Source organism: Amblyraja radiata, chromosome 5 (genome assembly GCF_010909765.2).
Source record: "Amblyraja radiata isolate CabotCenter1 chromosome 5, sAmbRad1.1.pri, whole genome shotgun sequence".
Classification (NCBI taxonomy): Eukaryota; Metazoa; Chordata; class Chondrichthyes; order Rajiformes; family Rajidae; genus Amblyraja; species Amblyraja radiata.
The window spans coordinates 51375733-51389429 of NC_045960.1; the positions used below are offsets into that span (position 1 = coordinate 51375733).

The 13697-nt window shown below is 39.0% G+C and overlaps 1 protein-coding gene across 1 annotated transcript in view; it reads right to left on the reverse strand.

The window, feature by feature from the left end:
* The window catches only part of trdn (triadin), a 353412-nt gene that overhangs the window by 28760 nt on the left and 310955 nt on the right, over window positions 1–13697 (reverse strand). The window contains exons 67-69 of the mRNA XM_033022051.1: window positions 10373–10399; window positions 9675–9698; window positions 4578–4601 (exon numbers count right to left, since the gene is read on the reverse strand). Coding sequence (XP_032877942.1) covers window positions 4578–4601; window positions 9675–9698; window positions 10373–10399 — 75 coding nt within the window. The remainder of the gene's footprint in view (window positions 1–4577; window positions 4602–9674; window positions 9699–10372; window positions 10400–13697) is intronic.

Consider the following 13697-nt stretch of genomic DNA (forward strand, 5'->3'; position numbering starts at 1 on the left):
GAGAAATTAGAAATGATTGGTGAATGTGTGGAAAAAGCTGTCATCAGTAAGATATAGGGCAGGTAGAGGCAAGTGATAATCAAAAGGTCATGTGTTGATAGAAGGGGAACAAGATGGAGTTTTAGGCAGTAACAGCAGTGTGGAGTGAACAGGCTGAAGCAGAGAGAATTAACAGGAAGGTGGTGGAGGGTTTCACTGTCAAGCTGGTTGCTCTGTGCCTCCTGGACTACAGACACCCACCTATAACCATATAACAATTACAGCACGGAAACAGGCTATCTCGGCCCTACAAGTCCGTGCCGAACACTTATTTTCCCCTCGTCCCATCTACCTGCACTCAGACCATAACCCTCCATTCCTTTCCCATCCATATACCTATCCAATGTATTTTTAAATGATAAAATCGAACCTGCCTCCACCACTTCCACTGGAAGCTCATTCCACACAGCTACCACTCTCTGAGTAAAGAAGTTCCTCCTCATGTTACCCCTAAACTTCTGTCCCTTAATTCTGAAGTGGTCCTCTTGTTTGAACCTTCCCTACTCTCAATGGGAAAAGCTTATCCACGTCAACTCTGTCTATCCCTCTCATCATTTTAAAGACCTCTATCGTCCCCCCTTAACCTCTGCGCTCCAAAGAATAAAGACCTAACATTCAACCTTTCTCTGTAACTTAGTTGTTGAAACCCAGGAAACATTCTAGTAAATCTCCTCTGTACTCTCTCTATTTTGTTGACATTCTTCCTATAATTAGGCGACCAAAATTGTACACCATACTGCAGAATTGGTCTCACCAATGCCTTGTACAATTTTAACATTACATCCCAACTTCTATACTCAATGCTCTGATTTATAAAGGCTAGCACACCAAAAGCTTTCTTTACCACCCTATCAACATGAGATTCCACCTTCAGGGAACTATGCACAGTTATTCCTAGATCCCTCTGTTCAACTGCATTCCTCAATTCCCTACCATTTACCATGTACGTCCTATTTTGATTTGTCCTGCCAAGATGTAGCACCTCACACTTATCAGCATTAAACTCCATCTGCCATCTTTCAGCCCATTCTTCCAAATCTCTCTGTAGACTTTGGAAATCTACTTCATTATCCACAACACCACCTATCTTAGTATCATCTGCATATTTACTAATACAATTTACCACACCATCATCCAGATCATTGATGTACATGACAAACAACAGTGGACCCAACACAGATCCCTGAGGCACCCCACTAGTCACCGGCCTCCAACCTGACAAACAGCCATCCACCATTACTCTCTGGCATCTCCCATTCAGCCACGGTTGAATCCATCTTGTTACTCCTGCATTAATACCCAACAATTGAACCTTCTTAACCAACCTTCCATGAGGAACCTTGTCAAAGGCCTTACTGAAGTCCATATATACAACATCCACTGCTTTACCCTCATCAATTTCCCTAGTAACCTGTGCCTCTTGGATTACAGACACTGCTAGAAAGACCTTTATTTTGTGGATTTGTGTTCTCACACTGAACACAGCAGGCTTGTGGTGGGTAATATTGTGCTTTAGGTTTAAAAACATATTATTTATCTGTTTCAACCTCATAAATGTGATGTGGTTTTATGAGGTGGATTCAAGCTCATTGCCTTTTGTATGTCAGTCAGCATGTTAGTTTACCTGGTCACAAGTGGTTCCTGGGAGAATTATGCTAGGAAATACCAGAGTGAAGAAAGCCAGTGATATTGGTTTTGCTCAACACTGCTACCTTTGATATCAGGGGCCATATTTACTGTGGAAGGAAATTCTTCCCCTCCAATCCACTAAGCAAATTCTCATCCAACACAGACTAGTGCATGCCTGGTATAACTTAGACACATAGAAACAGAAAATAGGTGCAGGTGTAAACCATTCAGCCCTTCGAGCCAGCACTGCCATTCAATATGATCATGGCAGATCATCCAAAATTAGTACCCCGATCTGCTTTTTCCCCATATCCCTTGATTCCTTCAGCGCTACGAGCTAAATCTAACTCTCTCTTGAAAACATCCAGTGAGTTTGCCTCCACTACCTTCTGTGGCAGATTATTCCACAGATTCACGACTGGGTGAAAAAGTTTTTCCTCATCGCAGTCCTAAATGGCCTATCCCTTAATCTTAAACTGGACTCCCCAAACATTGGGAACATTTTTTCCTGCATCTACCCTGTCCAATCCTCTAAGAATTGCATATGTTTCCATAAGATTCCCTCTCATCCTTCTAAATTCCAGCAAATACAAGCCCAGTCGACCCATTCTTTCATCATATGTCAGTCCCACCATCCTGGGAATTAACCTGGTGAACCTCCGCTGCACTCCCTCAATAGCAATAATGTCCTTCCCCAAATTAGGAGACTAAAATTGCACACAATACTCCAGATGCGGTCCCAGCAGGGCCCTGTACAACTGCAGTAGGACCTTTTTGCTCCCATTCTCAATTCCTCTTGCAATGAAGGCCAAAATGCCATTAGCTTTCTTCACTGCCTGCTGTACCTGTACGCTTACTTTCAATGACTGATGTACAAGCACACCCAGGTCTCGTTGCACCTCCCCTTCTCCTAATCTGACACCATTATGAAGAAGGGTCTCGACCCGAAATGTCGCCCATTCCTTCTCTCCAGAGATGCTGCCTCACCCGCTGTTACTCCAGCATTTAGTGTCTACCATTCAGATAATAATCTGCCTTCCTGTTCTTGCCACCAAAGTGGATAACCTCACATTTATCCACATTATTATACTGCATCTGCCATGCTTCTGCCCACTCACCCAACCTATCCATGTCACCCTGCAGCCTCACAGCATCCTCCTCGCAGCTCACTCTGTCACCCAGCTTTGTGTCATCTGCTAACTTAGAGATGTTACATTTAATTCCCTCATCTAAATCGTTAATATATACTGTAAACAACTGGGGTCCCAGCACCGAGCCTTGTGGCACCCCATTAGTCACTGCCTGCCATACTGACAAGGAACCGTTATTCCTACTCTTTGCTTCTTGTCTGCCAACCAGTTCTCTATCTTTGTACTACCCCCAATACCATGTGCTCTAATTTTGCATACCTTGTCAAAGGCTTTTTGAAAGTCCAGATACACCACGTCCATTGGCTCTCCCTTATCCATTCTATTTGTTACATCCTCACAAAATTCCAAAAGATTAGTCAAGTATGATTTCCCCTTCATAAATCCGTGCTGACTTTGATTGATCCTGTCACTGCTTTCCAAATGCGCTGCTATAACATCTTTAATAATCGGCTCCAGCAACTTCCCCACTACCAATGTTAGGTCTATAATTCCCTGTTTTCTCTCTCCCTTCTTTTTTTTAAAGTGGAGTTACATCGGCTACATTTCAGTCCACAGGAACTGATCTAGAGTCGAGAGAACAGTAGAAAATGATCACCAATGCATCCACGATTTTTCGGGCCACCTCCTTGAGTACTTTGGGATGCAGACCTTCAGGCCCTGGGGATTTATCTGCCTTCAGTCCCAACAGTTTACCTAACACCACTTTCTGACTAATGTGGATTCCCTTCAGTTCCTCCCTCCCACTAGATCCTCGGGTCCATAATATTTTCAGGAGATTGTTTGTGTCTTCCTTAGTGAAGACAGAACCAAAGTACTTGTTTAACTGTTCTACCATTTCCTTGTTTCCCATTATAAATTCACCTGTCTCTGACTGTGCGGGACCTACATTTATCTTCACTAGTCTTTTCCTTTTTACACATCTAAAGAACCTTTTAGAGTCAGTTTTTATATTCCCCGCAAGCTTTCTTTCATGCTCTTTTCCCCCTCTATTAATTAACTTCTTTGTCCTCCTCTGTTGAGTTCTCCCAGTCCTCTAGTTAAATTTCTCCCAGTCCTCTAGTTTGCCGCTTCTTCTGGCCAATTTATATGCCTCTTCCTTGGATTTACCACTATCCTTGACTTCCCTCGTCAACCACGGTTGAGCCGCCTTCCCAGTTTTATTTTTTCGCCAGACACGGATGAACAATTTCTGAAGTTCATCCATGCGGTCTTTAAACCTTGCATCTCCACTGTCAATCCTTCAAGTGTAATTTGCCAGTCTATCCTTGCCAACTCCCTTCTCATACCTTCAAAGTCTCCTTTATTCAAGGTCAGGACCCCAGTCTCTGAATTAACCGTGTCACTCTCTGTCCTAATGCAGAATTCCACCATATTATGTTTACTGTTGCCCAAGGGTCCTTGCACAACAAGATCGCTAACTAATCCTTCCTCATTACACAATACCCAATCTAGGATGGCCTGCCCTCTAGTTGGTTCCTCTACATATTGGTTTAAAAACCCATCCTGTATACATTCCAGGAAATCCTCCTCCTCAGCACTGTTAACAATTATGTAGATTAATGTCACTTAAATCACAGAGTATGATAAACATGTTAAAATACACCCTGACAATGTTTCTTTAAAAACAAATTTGGGATGATAATGCAATGTTAAATTATACACGAGGAGCCTGTGACTTAAAAATTTAACTATTTAGCATTTAATTTTCAACTCCCAACAGTATACACAAAATACATTATTTAAACTAAATTGTATTACCTGGCTTTGCAACAGCAGCTTTCTCTACAAAACAAAGTAGATGAAAATCATTTCAGAAATACAAATATGATACGCTGTACAACTAAGAATCTATTCTTATAATTTTTCCCTTTCATTCAAACACATTCAAATGTATATAAGATTATGAGAAGCATAGACAGGGTAGACAGTCAGGACCTTTTTTCCAGGGTGGAAATGTCAAATACTAGAGGCCTGAGCTTTAAAGTAATAGGGGCAAAGTTTAAAGGATATGTGCAGGGCAGGTTTTGTTTGCACAGAGGGCGGTGGGCGCCCAGAAGATGCTACCTGGGGTGGTGGTGGAGGCAGATATGATGGTGGCATTTAGTTAGGCACCTGCATATACAGCAAATGGATGGATATTGATCATGTGCAGGCAGATGAGATTAGTTCATCTTGGCATCATGTTCGGCACAGACATTGCAGGCCGAGGGGTTTGTTCCTGTGCTGTACTTTTCTATGTTCCATGTTCATTATGGGTGCTTTCTTTTTAACAGATAGAGGCAGGAAGAGTATTCCAGATATGTCTGATTCAGATTCAGATTCAGATTCAATTTTAATTGTCATTGTCAGTGTACAGTACAGAGACAACGAAATGCATTGTGCCCCTATTACTTTAAATGCATTGGAATACAATGTGTCATTCCAATTTTATGTGGTTGTGTGTCTTGTTGCTTTTCACTTAGTATGGCTGTATGGTAATTCAATTTCACTGTACCTTAACTGGTACATGTGACAACAAACTGACCTTGAAACCTTTACACTTTGCCCCTCTCACCTTTCAGCTATGCCCTCTTGTATTTGATATTTCCATCCTGGGAAAAAAAGGTTCTGACTGTCAATAAAATAATTAAATTAATTATTTGCTCTGATCAAACGTAAGATTCAGCCTGGCCTAATTTCCATGACTGCAACAGATGCTATGGGTTAACTAATGTGTCTGTGGCAACAGCTAATGGGAGAGGTGGGAACAGCTGAGAACAAAAGGCTATGGAGTGGACAAACCTTAATATATTAGCCTATAATAGTGCTCTTCACATTGCCAGCTTTACATTACAATCACTTTAAATTTCACATTTTAATAAATATCAGGTAATGTGGCTCTAAATTTGACCACAGTTTTGCAATTGTATTGTTATATTAAAAGGTTGAACAATTACATTTTTGAATGTCAAATGAAGGTTTAAGCCGAGCATGTAATTACACATCATCCAGGGTGGATAAATGCAAATCTTGCTATTCAATTAAACCTTGTTAACCTCGATAATGAAGAGTGCAAATCTGATGACTGACATAATGTTAATGACTTGAAGGTATAATGAATTGGAGAAACGAAGCAGTCATTAAAATGAAAATAAAACAATGTTTGAAGATGCAGACTAAAATCTTCTCATTAGATCAAGGACACTATACCTCAGTGTATAACTAATGTATGTCTGTGGTGATTAGAATGGTTAATTTTACTTATATTACTTGCCTATACAGTTACAAAATAGTTACAGAATAATGATTGCACTTGCCTCTAAGACCAACTTTCTAAGGCACACTAAGATTTTCAAGGTTATCCAGTCCTCATTAAGCTGGATAGCCCAAAATCCAACGTTATCAATTCAGTTAAATGCAATAACAAGAAACATTTTCCCTTTGATAATGAAAGGTCTAATTACAGATTCAGTGGAATTTGCAGACTGCTGTTTTATAGCTGCCATTCAAAGCAGGTTGAATATTTAAACAAAGTGCATTTATGATCTGTCTTGGTCAAGATTCCTCTTTGCCTGTGAAGAATACCAATCAGGAATTACAATGCGGGACTCAGCTGACCTCATTCCAAAACCCCAAGTGCAAATAGCCAGTCAGTGAAAATCTAAGCCAAGAACACGTTAGAGACATTAATATTCAATGTTCTTTTTAGGCCAACTTCTATTTGGACAATATGCTACATTGGTTCACCATGTCTCAGTCTCAAAAGAGTGAAATCCTACCCTTCACCATTCATCTTCAACTTTAACAACCTGCAGGTCATGGGTCTTCAAGTACAGAATTACCTACTTTATAAATCTTTAAGAAGGAACCTTCTAATCCAACCAATCACTTTAAATTGATGTCTCTGTTGTATTGCATGTGGCTCTCTCCCATGTGGCAACCTCTCCACTATTTCTCACTGTCTCATGCCAAATGCAGAAGATAAAAGATATTTAGTGACTTTCTCACTATCCAACCTTTGGAAGATGGAAAAAAAAGTCACAAAGTGCTCGAGTAACTCAGCAGGCCAGGCAGTGTCACTAATGACACTTTGGATTGGGATCCTTTTTCAGACACGAAACGTCATCTACCCAGGGATGCTGCCTGATCATTGTTGTGGCGACTGCGGCGGCCTCAATAGGCCCTGACCACGGGTGAACAGAGGAAGAGGACTGAACTTTGGTGTCTTCCCTCATAGTGGGAAACGTTGATTCCGCTGTAGGGGGATGTTTTTATGTTTTATGTTAAATTCTAAAGTGTTGTGTTTATCTTATTTGTGTGCTGCATGGTAACTCAAATTTCACTGCACCAATTGGTGTATGTGACAATAAATGTCCTTTGTCCTTTGATCCCCTGAGTTACTCCAGCATTTTGTGTCTTTTTTTGTCAACCAGCACCTGCAGTTCCTTGTTTCTCCATTGGAAGACTGTTCTCCGTGGGGAAAGGTGAAAGGGATAGTATATCTATGTGGTGAAAGGTCAGCGACATAGTAAAGCATGATTAACCTTGTGTGTTTGACAGTTTGTGTGGATCCAGGCTGTGGATGTGCAGTTCAACTTGGCCTATCTTCTCGCAGCACACATAAAGTGTTTTTTCACACTGCTCAATTTGAGCAAGCTGCAATAAGAGTCTTCTTATCAAGGCCATGGTGACCCCCCCCCCCCCCCCCCACCCTTCAGCTTTTAATCAGAAGAAAGATCCCAACCCGAAATGTCACCCATCCATTACCCCTCAGATTCCTATTAAATCTTTTCCCCTTCACCTTAAACCTATGTCCCCTGGCCCTCGATTCATCTACTATGGGCAAGACACTCTGTGCACCTAACCGATCTATTCCTCTCATGATCTTATACACCTCTATAAGATTATATGATATAACAAGGTCATAAGATATGTGTGTTGCTTGTGTGGGAGTTTAAAGGCCGATGTCCCTCATTGATTGTTGAGCAACCGATGAAGAGCGCTGCCTGCCCCGTTGAGTTATTCAGCTTTTTGTGTCTATTTAAACCAGCATCTGAAGTTCTTTCGAACACATTAATCAAGTCCTTTTGAGTATCATGCAGCTAACACTGCTTTGTATCTTTTTTTGGTGTAAAATACCCCAACACTGTTGCACACTTGTTTTTTATTTTACCAACTTTGTGATCTTTTAAGGTGAACCCCATTTGGCACTAACACTAAGTGCAACAATATTTGCATGCAGAAAATATAGGTTCAATTCAATTTCCAGGAAACTATCATTCAAATTCCTCACACCTCTCTTGAGATGGAGCCTTTGTGTTGTATTGATTTCTCTACGACAATTAAGATTTTATCTATGGTGCTGTAATTCTTTTTGATTTCAACTATCGCTGAGCAACTGTAGATTAACTGATCGGTATAATTCTACAAACTGTTACATGCTTGAATCTTAAACATGCCTCAGATTGTTTCTCTACAAATATTTGTAACCGAGGAACTTCATTTGAAAAATGAGTGCATAAAATGCTTATTAATTACATGATTTATTTCAGCTTCTTCACTGAACGAAATGATGTAAATGTCACAAAATTTGTAACCGACTATAGATTGCAAAGTATGCACTCTGTTCAACATGTCATCCATTTAAGCAATGTATTTAATTGAAAAGAACTTGGAGCAAGGTCAAGCCAATTTATGCTTTGCTTGTAAGTGGATCTTGACATATTAAGTACAGTTATGAGTGTAATACACTTTCCCAGAGAAGGAGAAACTGTAGTTTCAGCAATAATGTTCTCACCAGTGCCAGCCAAGATCTTTTTCTAAGATTTTACACTGGTGCATTACTTAATTGGATTTATGTTTGATATGACCTTTCACACTCTGAAATAATTTGTTTAGATTGCAAAAATGGCCATAAATTAACACAATGGAGAGATATATTTATAAATTCTCTTCATTCCCCCTCCTTGAGGTACTGTAATTGAAAATCTCTAATGGACACACAGTCAAAATAATAGATTGCTTATGCGGTAACCACTTACTAGTTTTATTTTGAAACATAAAACATGAATTTATTGCAGATTTTTGGCTGAATGATAATTAAAAAATAAAATAGAACTTTCATTTGAACTGCATTTTGAATAATGGAAACAAATTTAATTGTTCTAAATTTTTCCTAAGAAATCCACAGAGGCAGAACTAATTTCACTCTCGGTACATATGACAATAAACTCAACTAAACTACACTAATCATCCTTTAAGAAATAAATATACTCCATTGTTATTTAACCTATACTTTGTGACTAAGTACAAATAACTTATAAGGCCATACATTATCCCATTAAACTGCAAGTGGTGCAGTTTTAACACACAAGGTTGTGAGATGTAGCTAATTAAACTATTGTGTCGAGTGCCATAAAGCTGTGGAATCATCACAGTTAGATTTTATGATTTTGCTTTTCAGCATTTGAATATATACACAAGTCTAGAAGACAATATTAAGAACATGAGTAGGGGCTGTGCTAGGCCATTTGGCTCCTTGTGTCTAATCTGCCATTAAATGAGAGCAGAGTTGATCAGTTCTTTTATCTGATTCTTCCTGCATTAATCCCATACCCCTCATTTACCTGAAAAACCTAACAATCCAAGGCTTAAGACAGCTGTAAATTAATGTTCCTTCACAGCTCTGAATAAATTGATTGCCTTTGTGCACGAGAAGTGAATATATTTTAATTTAACATGTAAATAGTTTCACAGGCCACAGCAGTACATCATCATAAATAGAATATTACTTCTGTTAAGGAATGATAGCAATGATTAAAATAAAAGTGCCTCAGTCTCCCAATTCTGAATAATGTGTATAAAGCATATTTGTACCTGTTTCAGCTGCAGTCTTGGTACCTAAAAGTAAAATGGTATATATTAATACAAATAAAATGCTTTAAAAGTCATTTAAAACTGGCAAATCTGCAATTATTTATATTACATTATAGTTTAATGGCCTGGACGCAGCCCAGACCATCGCACAAACCAACCTCCCATCTAGTGACTCAATTTATACCTCTCGCTGCCTCAGCAAGGCCAGCAGCATAATCAACTCCCTCTATTTCCCTCTCCCATCAGGCAAAAAATATATATAAGTGTGCAAAAGCACACCACCAGATTCAGGGACAGTTTCTTCCCAGCTGTTATCAGACAACTGAATCATCCTACCACAACCAGAGAACCGTGCTGAACTACTATCTACCTCTCATGTCCCTCGGCTATCCTTGACCGGACTTTGCTGGCTTTACCTTGCACTAAACATGCATCATATACCGTTATCATGTATCTATACACTGTAAATGGATTGATTGTAATCATGTAATGTTTTTCTGCTGACTGGTCAGCACGCAACAAAAGCTTTTCACTGTACCTCGGTACACGTGAAAATAAACTAAACTGAACTAAACTGAACACTTAATTCAAAGAATCCTTTCATGGATATCATAACTGCCACCTTTCAGTTATTGCTTCACAAATACATTTTAAAAAAAGGCAAGCAAAATTGATTTTGTAAAATTGAATATACATACTTGCAGCTTTGACTGTAGAGAGTTTATCTGGAAAAATAAATCAAAAGATGAAATATTTGTTCTTTGTCTTAACACGGTAATTTTGTTCAGCTTCATAACATTTTTCTGAATAAGATTTTGAATTGGTTGACACAGAAAGTTCCAAGTTGGCAAGCATAAAGATCAAGTGAATTGCAAAAAGATGAATATAAATTACATTGATTATTTTAGTGCACTCCAGGCCTCAGTGAGATTAAATAAACAAAGCTAGTTATGATGCATCAAAAAGTCCAAGGGAGCATTTAAAAAAATCATATTTATTGAGACTGCTGTTTTGATGCATTGCATAGCACATACGTGTTAACAAGCTTCAAGCAAGTTATGAAACTGACAACATGTCTCAGATGTCATCAGAGATGGTTAGATTGTTAGAAAATCAGGTTTGCGTAAACAGGAAGGATGATATGCTATTTATCTCCTTGAATGTGTTCTTTCACTTCATGAGGATTATTGTCTATCTTTGATTTAACTCTGTTTTTGGTGAACAACAATTTACCAATTTCAGATTTTAAATGAACAATTAACTGAGCATCAATTACCATTTGCCATAAGATTTTTTACACCTCTACCAATCTTTACATAGATTGCTCTTGGCTCTCATATATCACAGCCAGTGGATGTCAGCATTATGCCATTTGTTTCAATTTGCCAAAGCTTTCGCTGCCAAATTTAATTTCACTGTACCGAACACATAACTAATGTTTCTTCCTGCTTGTATTCATGCATTCTCTCGAAAGAGGGAAAATACCAGATGAATAATATTCCTAGCATAATTTATGGCATGAAACATTGGAAAGTCCTCTCCTGACCAGTCATATTTTAGGAGATCACAATGGTCATCTCATAAAAATCCAGTTCCACCTACCTTCTGTACAGTAATGATCAGTACAGCAAGATACCCTTCTAGTTCAGTTTAGAATAGATATGATGATTTATATTCATGTATTTAGGCTAACTTTCCACAAAAAATACAATTGGTGAGAGAAAATCATGTATGGATATTCATCCCCTTAATCTGGCAATGATTTACAATGCCCTTATCTGGAATAATGCAATCCATGATGATTATAAGATGTTCAGAATGTATTTAAGTACATTATTAGAGCTATAATAACAATACTCAACAGAGGTAAAACAGCAATATTCCAGTGTCATTGAAGTAAGGGCATTGAATATTATCCAGGTGTGTGTGGAATTCATCCGATTTTCTTAAATTTTGAATAGCTGGCTCACTATTCAATTCATGCCTTTGCACCCATTAAGTTCTGTCTGTTTATAAAATGTAAGATTGAACTAAAACGCCATAACAAAGTTGAATAAAAGCAGCCAAATATACATGGATGGTTGCATGAGTGTTGAAGCATGTACACAGTTATAATTTACAGGCCTTGTGTTTTCCAAACTACATACGTGCTGCTTTTGGTTCTGTTGAAAATAAATCAGGTGATAAAATGAATTAGAAGTTACTAAAGGTGAGAATGAATATTGTCAGGTGCTTCATCCCTTACCTTGGCTCTCTCCAAACTGAATAAGAAGAGGAATAAATGCAAGCTTATTGAGTAGAAAGAATCAGACATTATTGATCACACTGAGTATATATGTGAATATAACGTTTGACATCTGGGCTGGTTGCTTAATGGGATATAAATTTCATAACTCAGTGTGATTTTACATTGTTAAACACACCAATGCACTTGATATATTGCAATTACACCACAGTACTACCCAGAGTTTAACTGTGGGACTAATTTTTCACTGTAGCCTGCTGGACGTTCATTTTATATCCTTACCCATAGACATAATAATAATGATATGATGCCTATTCAAAGTAAAATACTTACCCCATTAACTATATAACCTACTGAATAATATTCTGACTTAGTTACACACTGAATCAGATTTGCTGTTCTAAAACCATTTTTGATGTTCTCAGTTTAATGTTAATACCAGATCAGAACTCAACAAAAAGATTGCGAGTATGGTACAAGGTTGCTTGAAGTGGTTTTCATGCTTTGAGTGATGTTAGAACACCATTTGCACATTTGACATGAAAAGCAGAAAATAGGCAGCAAGTTATTTTGGAGCAACAGAAGATCTGCCCCTTGGCTTTGCAGAATTTTAGTGGGTGCATTACCTGGCATGAAAGGTTGCAAGCAGAATCTCACAGACAGCACGTTTTGAAGTGCGTGGGTGTGAAATGACATTATTCATTTCCATTGATTTTTCAATAAAATTAGCTGAGGCAGTGAGATGGCAAAAGGTAGCGTGCAAATCCAGAATTTAGTGCATACGCATCTAACCCAGAGCAACCAGGTTTAGGATTAGATTTTAGGTTTAGGTTTATTATAGTGATGTGTACCGAGGTACAGTGAAAAGGTGTATATTGCATGTAATCAAATCAGATCAGATAATATTATACATAAATACAATCAAGTCAAACACAAGTACAACAGGTAGAGCAAAGGAGAAGTTGCAGAGTGCAGGAGATTATTTTCAGCACTGTAGCACATCAGTTCAATAGTCAAAGTCCAAGATCCGCTATGGGGTAGAGGTGAATCAGACAGTACCCTGGGGTGGGAAATTGCAACCTTCATGTGGTCCGCCCTGTTTCGACGAATGCAATCAACCTGGCGTGCACAATCAAGTAAGATCAAATAGAACAAGTTGTCCTACAACTTTAGTCTGTGCACGCCATACGCAAGAAGAAGAAGACAGTGGAAGCTTATGGAAGGACCATTCAGAAATCGGATAACAGAGAGGAAGAAGTTTTTCCTGTGTCTGATGGTGTGTGCTAAAAAGCCCAATGAGGGCAGGGAGAAGAAGGAATGACCGGGGTGGAAAAAATAGACAATAGACAATAGGTGCAGGAGTAGGCCCTTCGGCCCTTCAAGCCATCACCGCTATTCAATGTAATCATGGCTGATCATCCACAATCAGTACCCCGTTCCTACCTTCTCCCCATATCCCCTGACTCCGCTACCTTCAAGAGCCCTATCTAACTCTCTCTTGAAAGTAACCAGAGAACCAGCCTCCACCGCACTCTGAGGCAGAGAATTCCACAGACTCACAACTCTCTGTGTGAAAAAGTGTTTTCTCATCTCCGTTCTAAATGGCTTATCCCTTATTCTTAAACTGTGGCCCCTGGTTCTGGGAATCCCCCAACACCGGGAACATGTTTCCTGCCTCTAGCATGTCCAAACCCTTAATAATCTTGTATGTTTCAATAAGATATCCTCTCATCCTTCTACATTCCAGAGTATACAAGCCCAGCCACTCCATTCCCTCA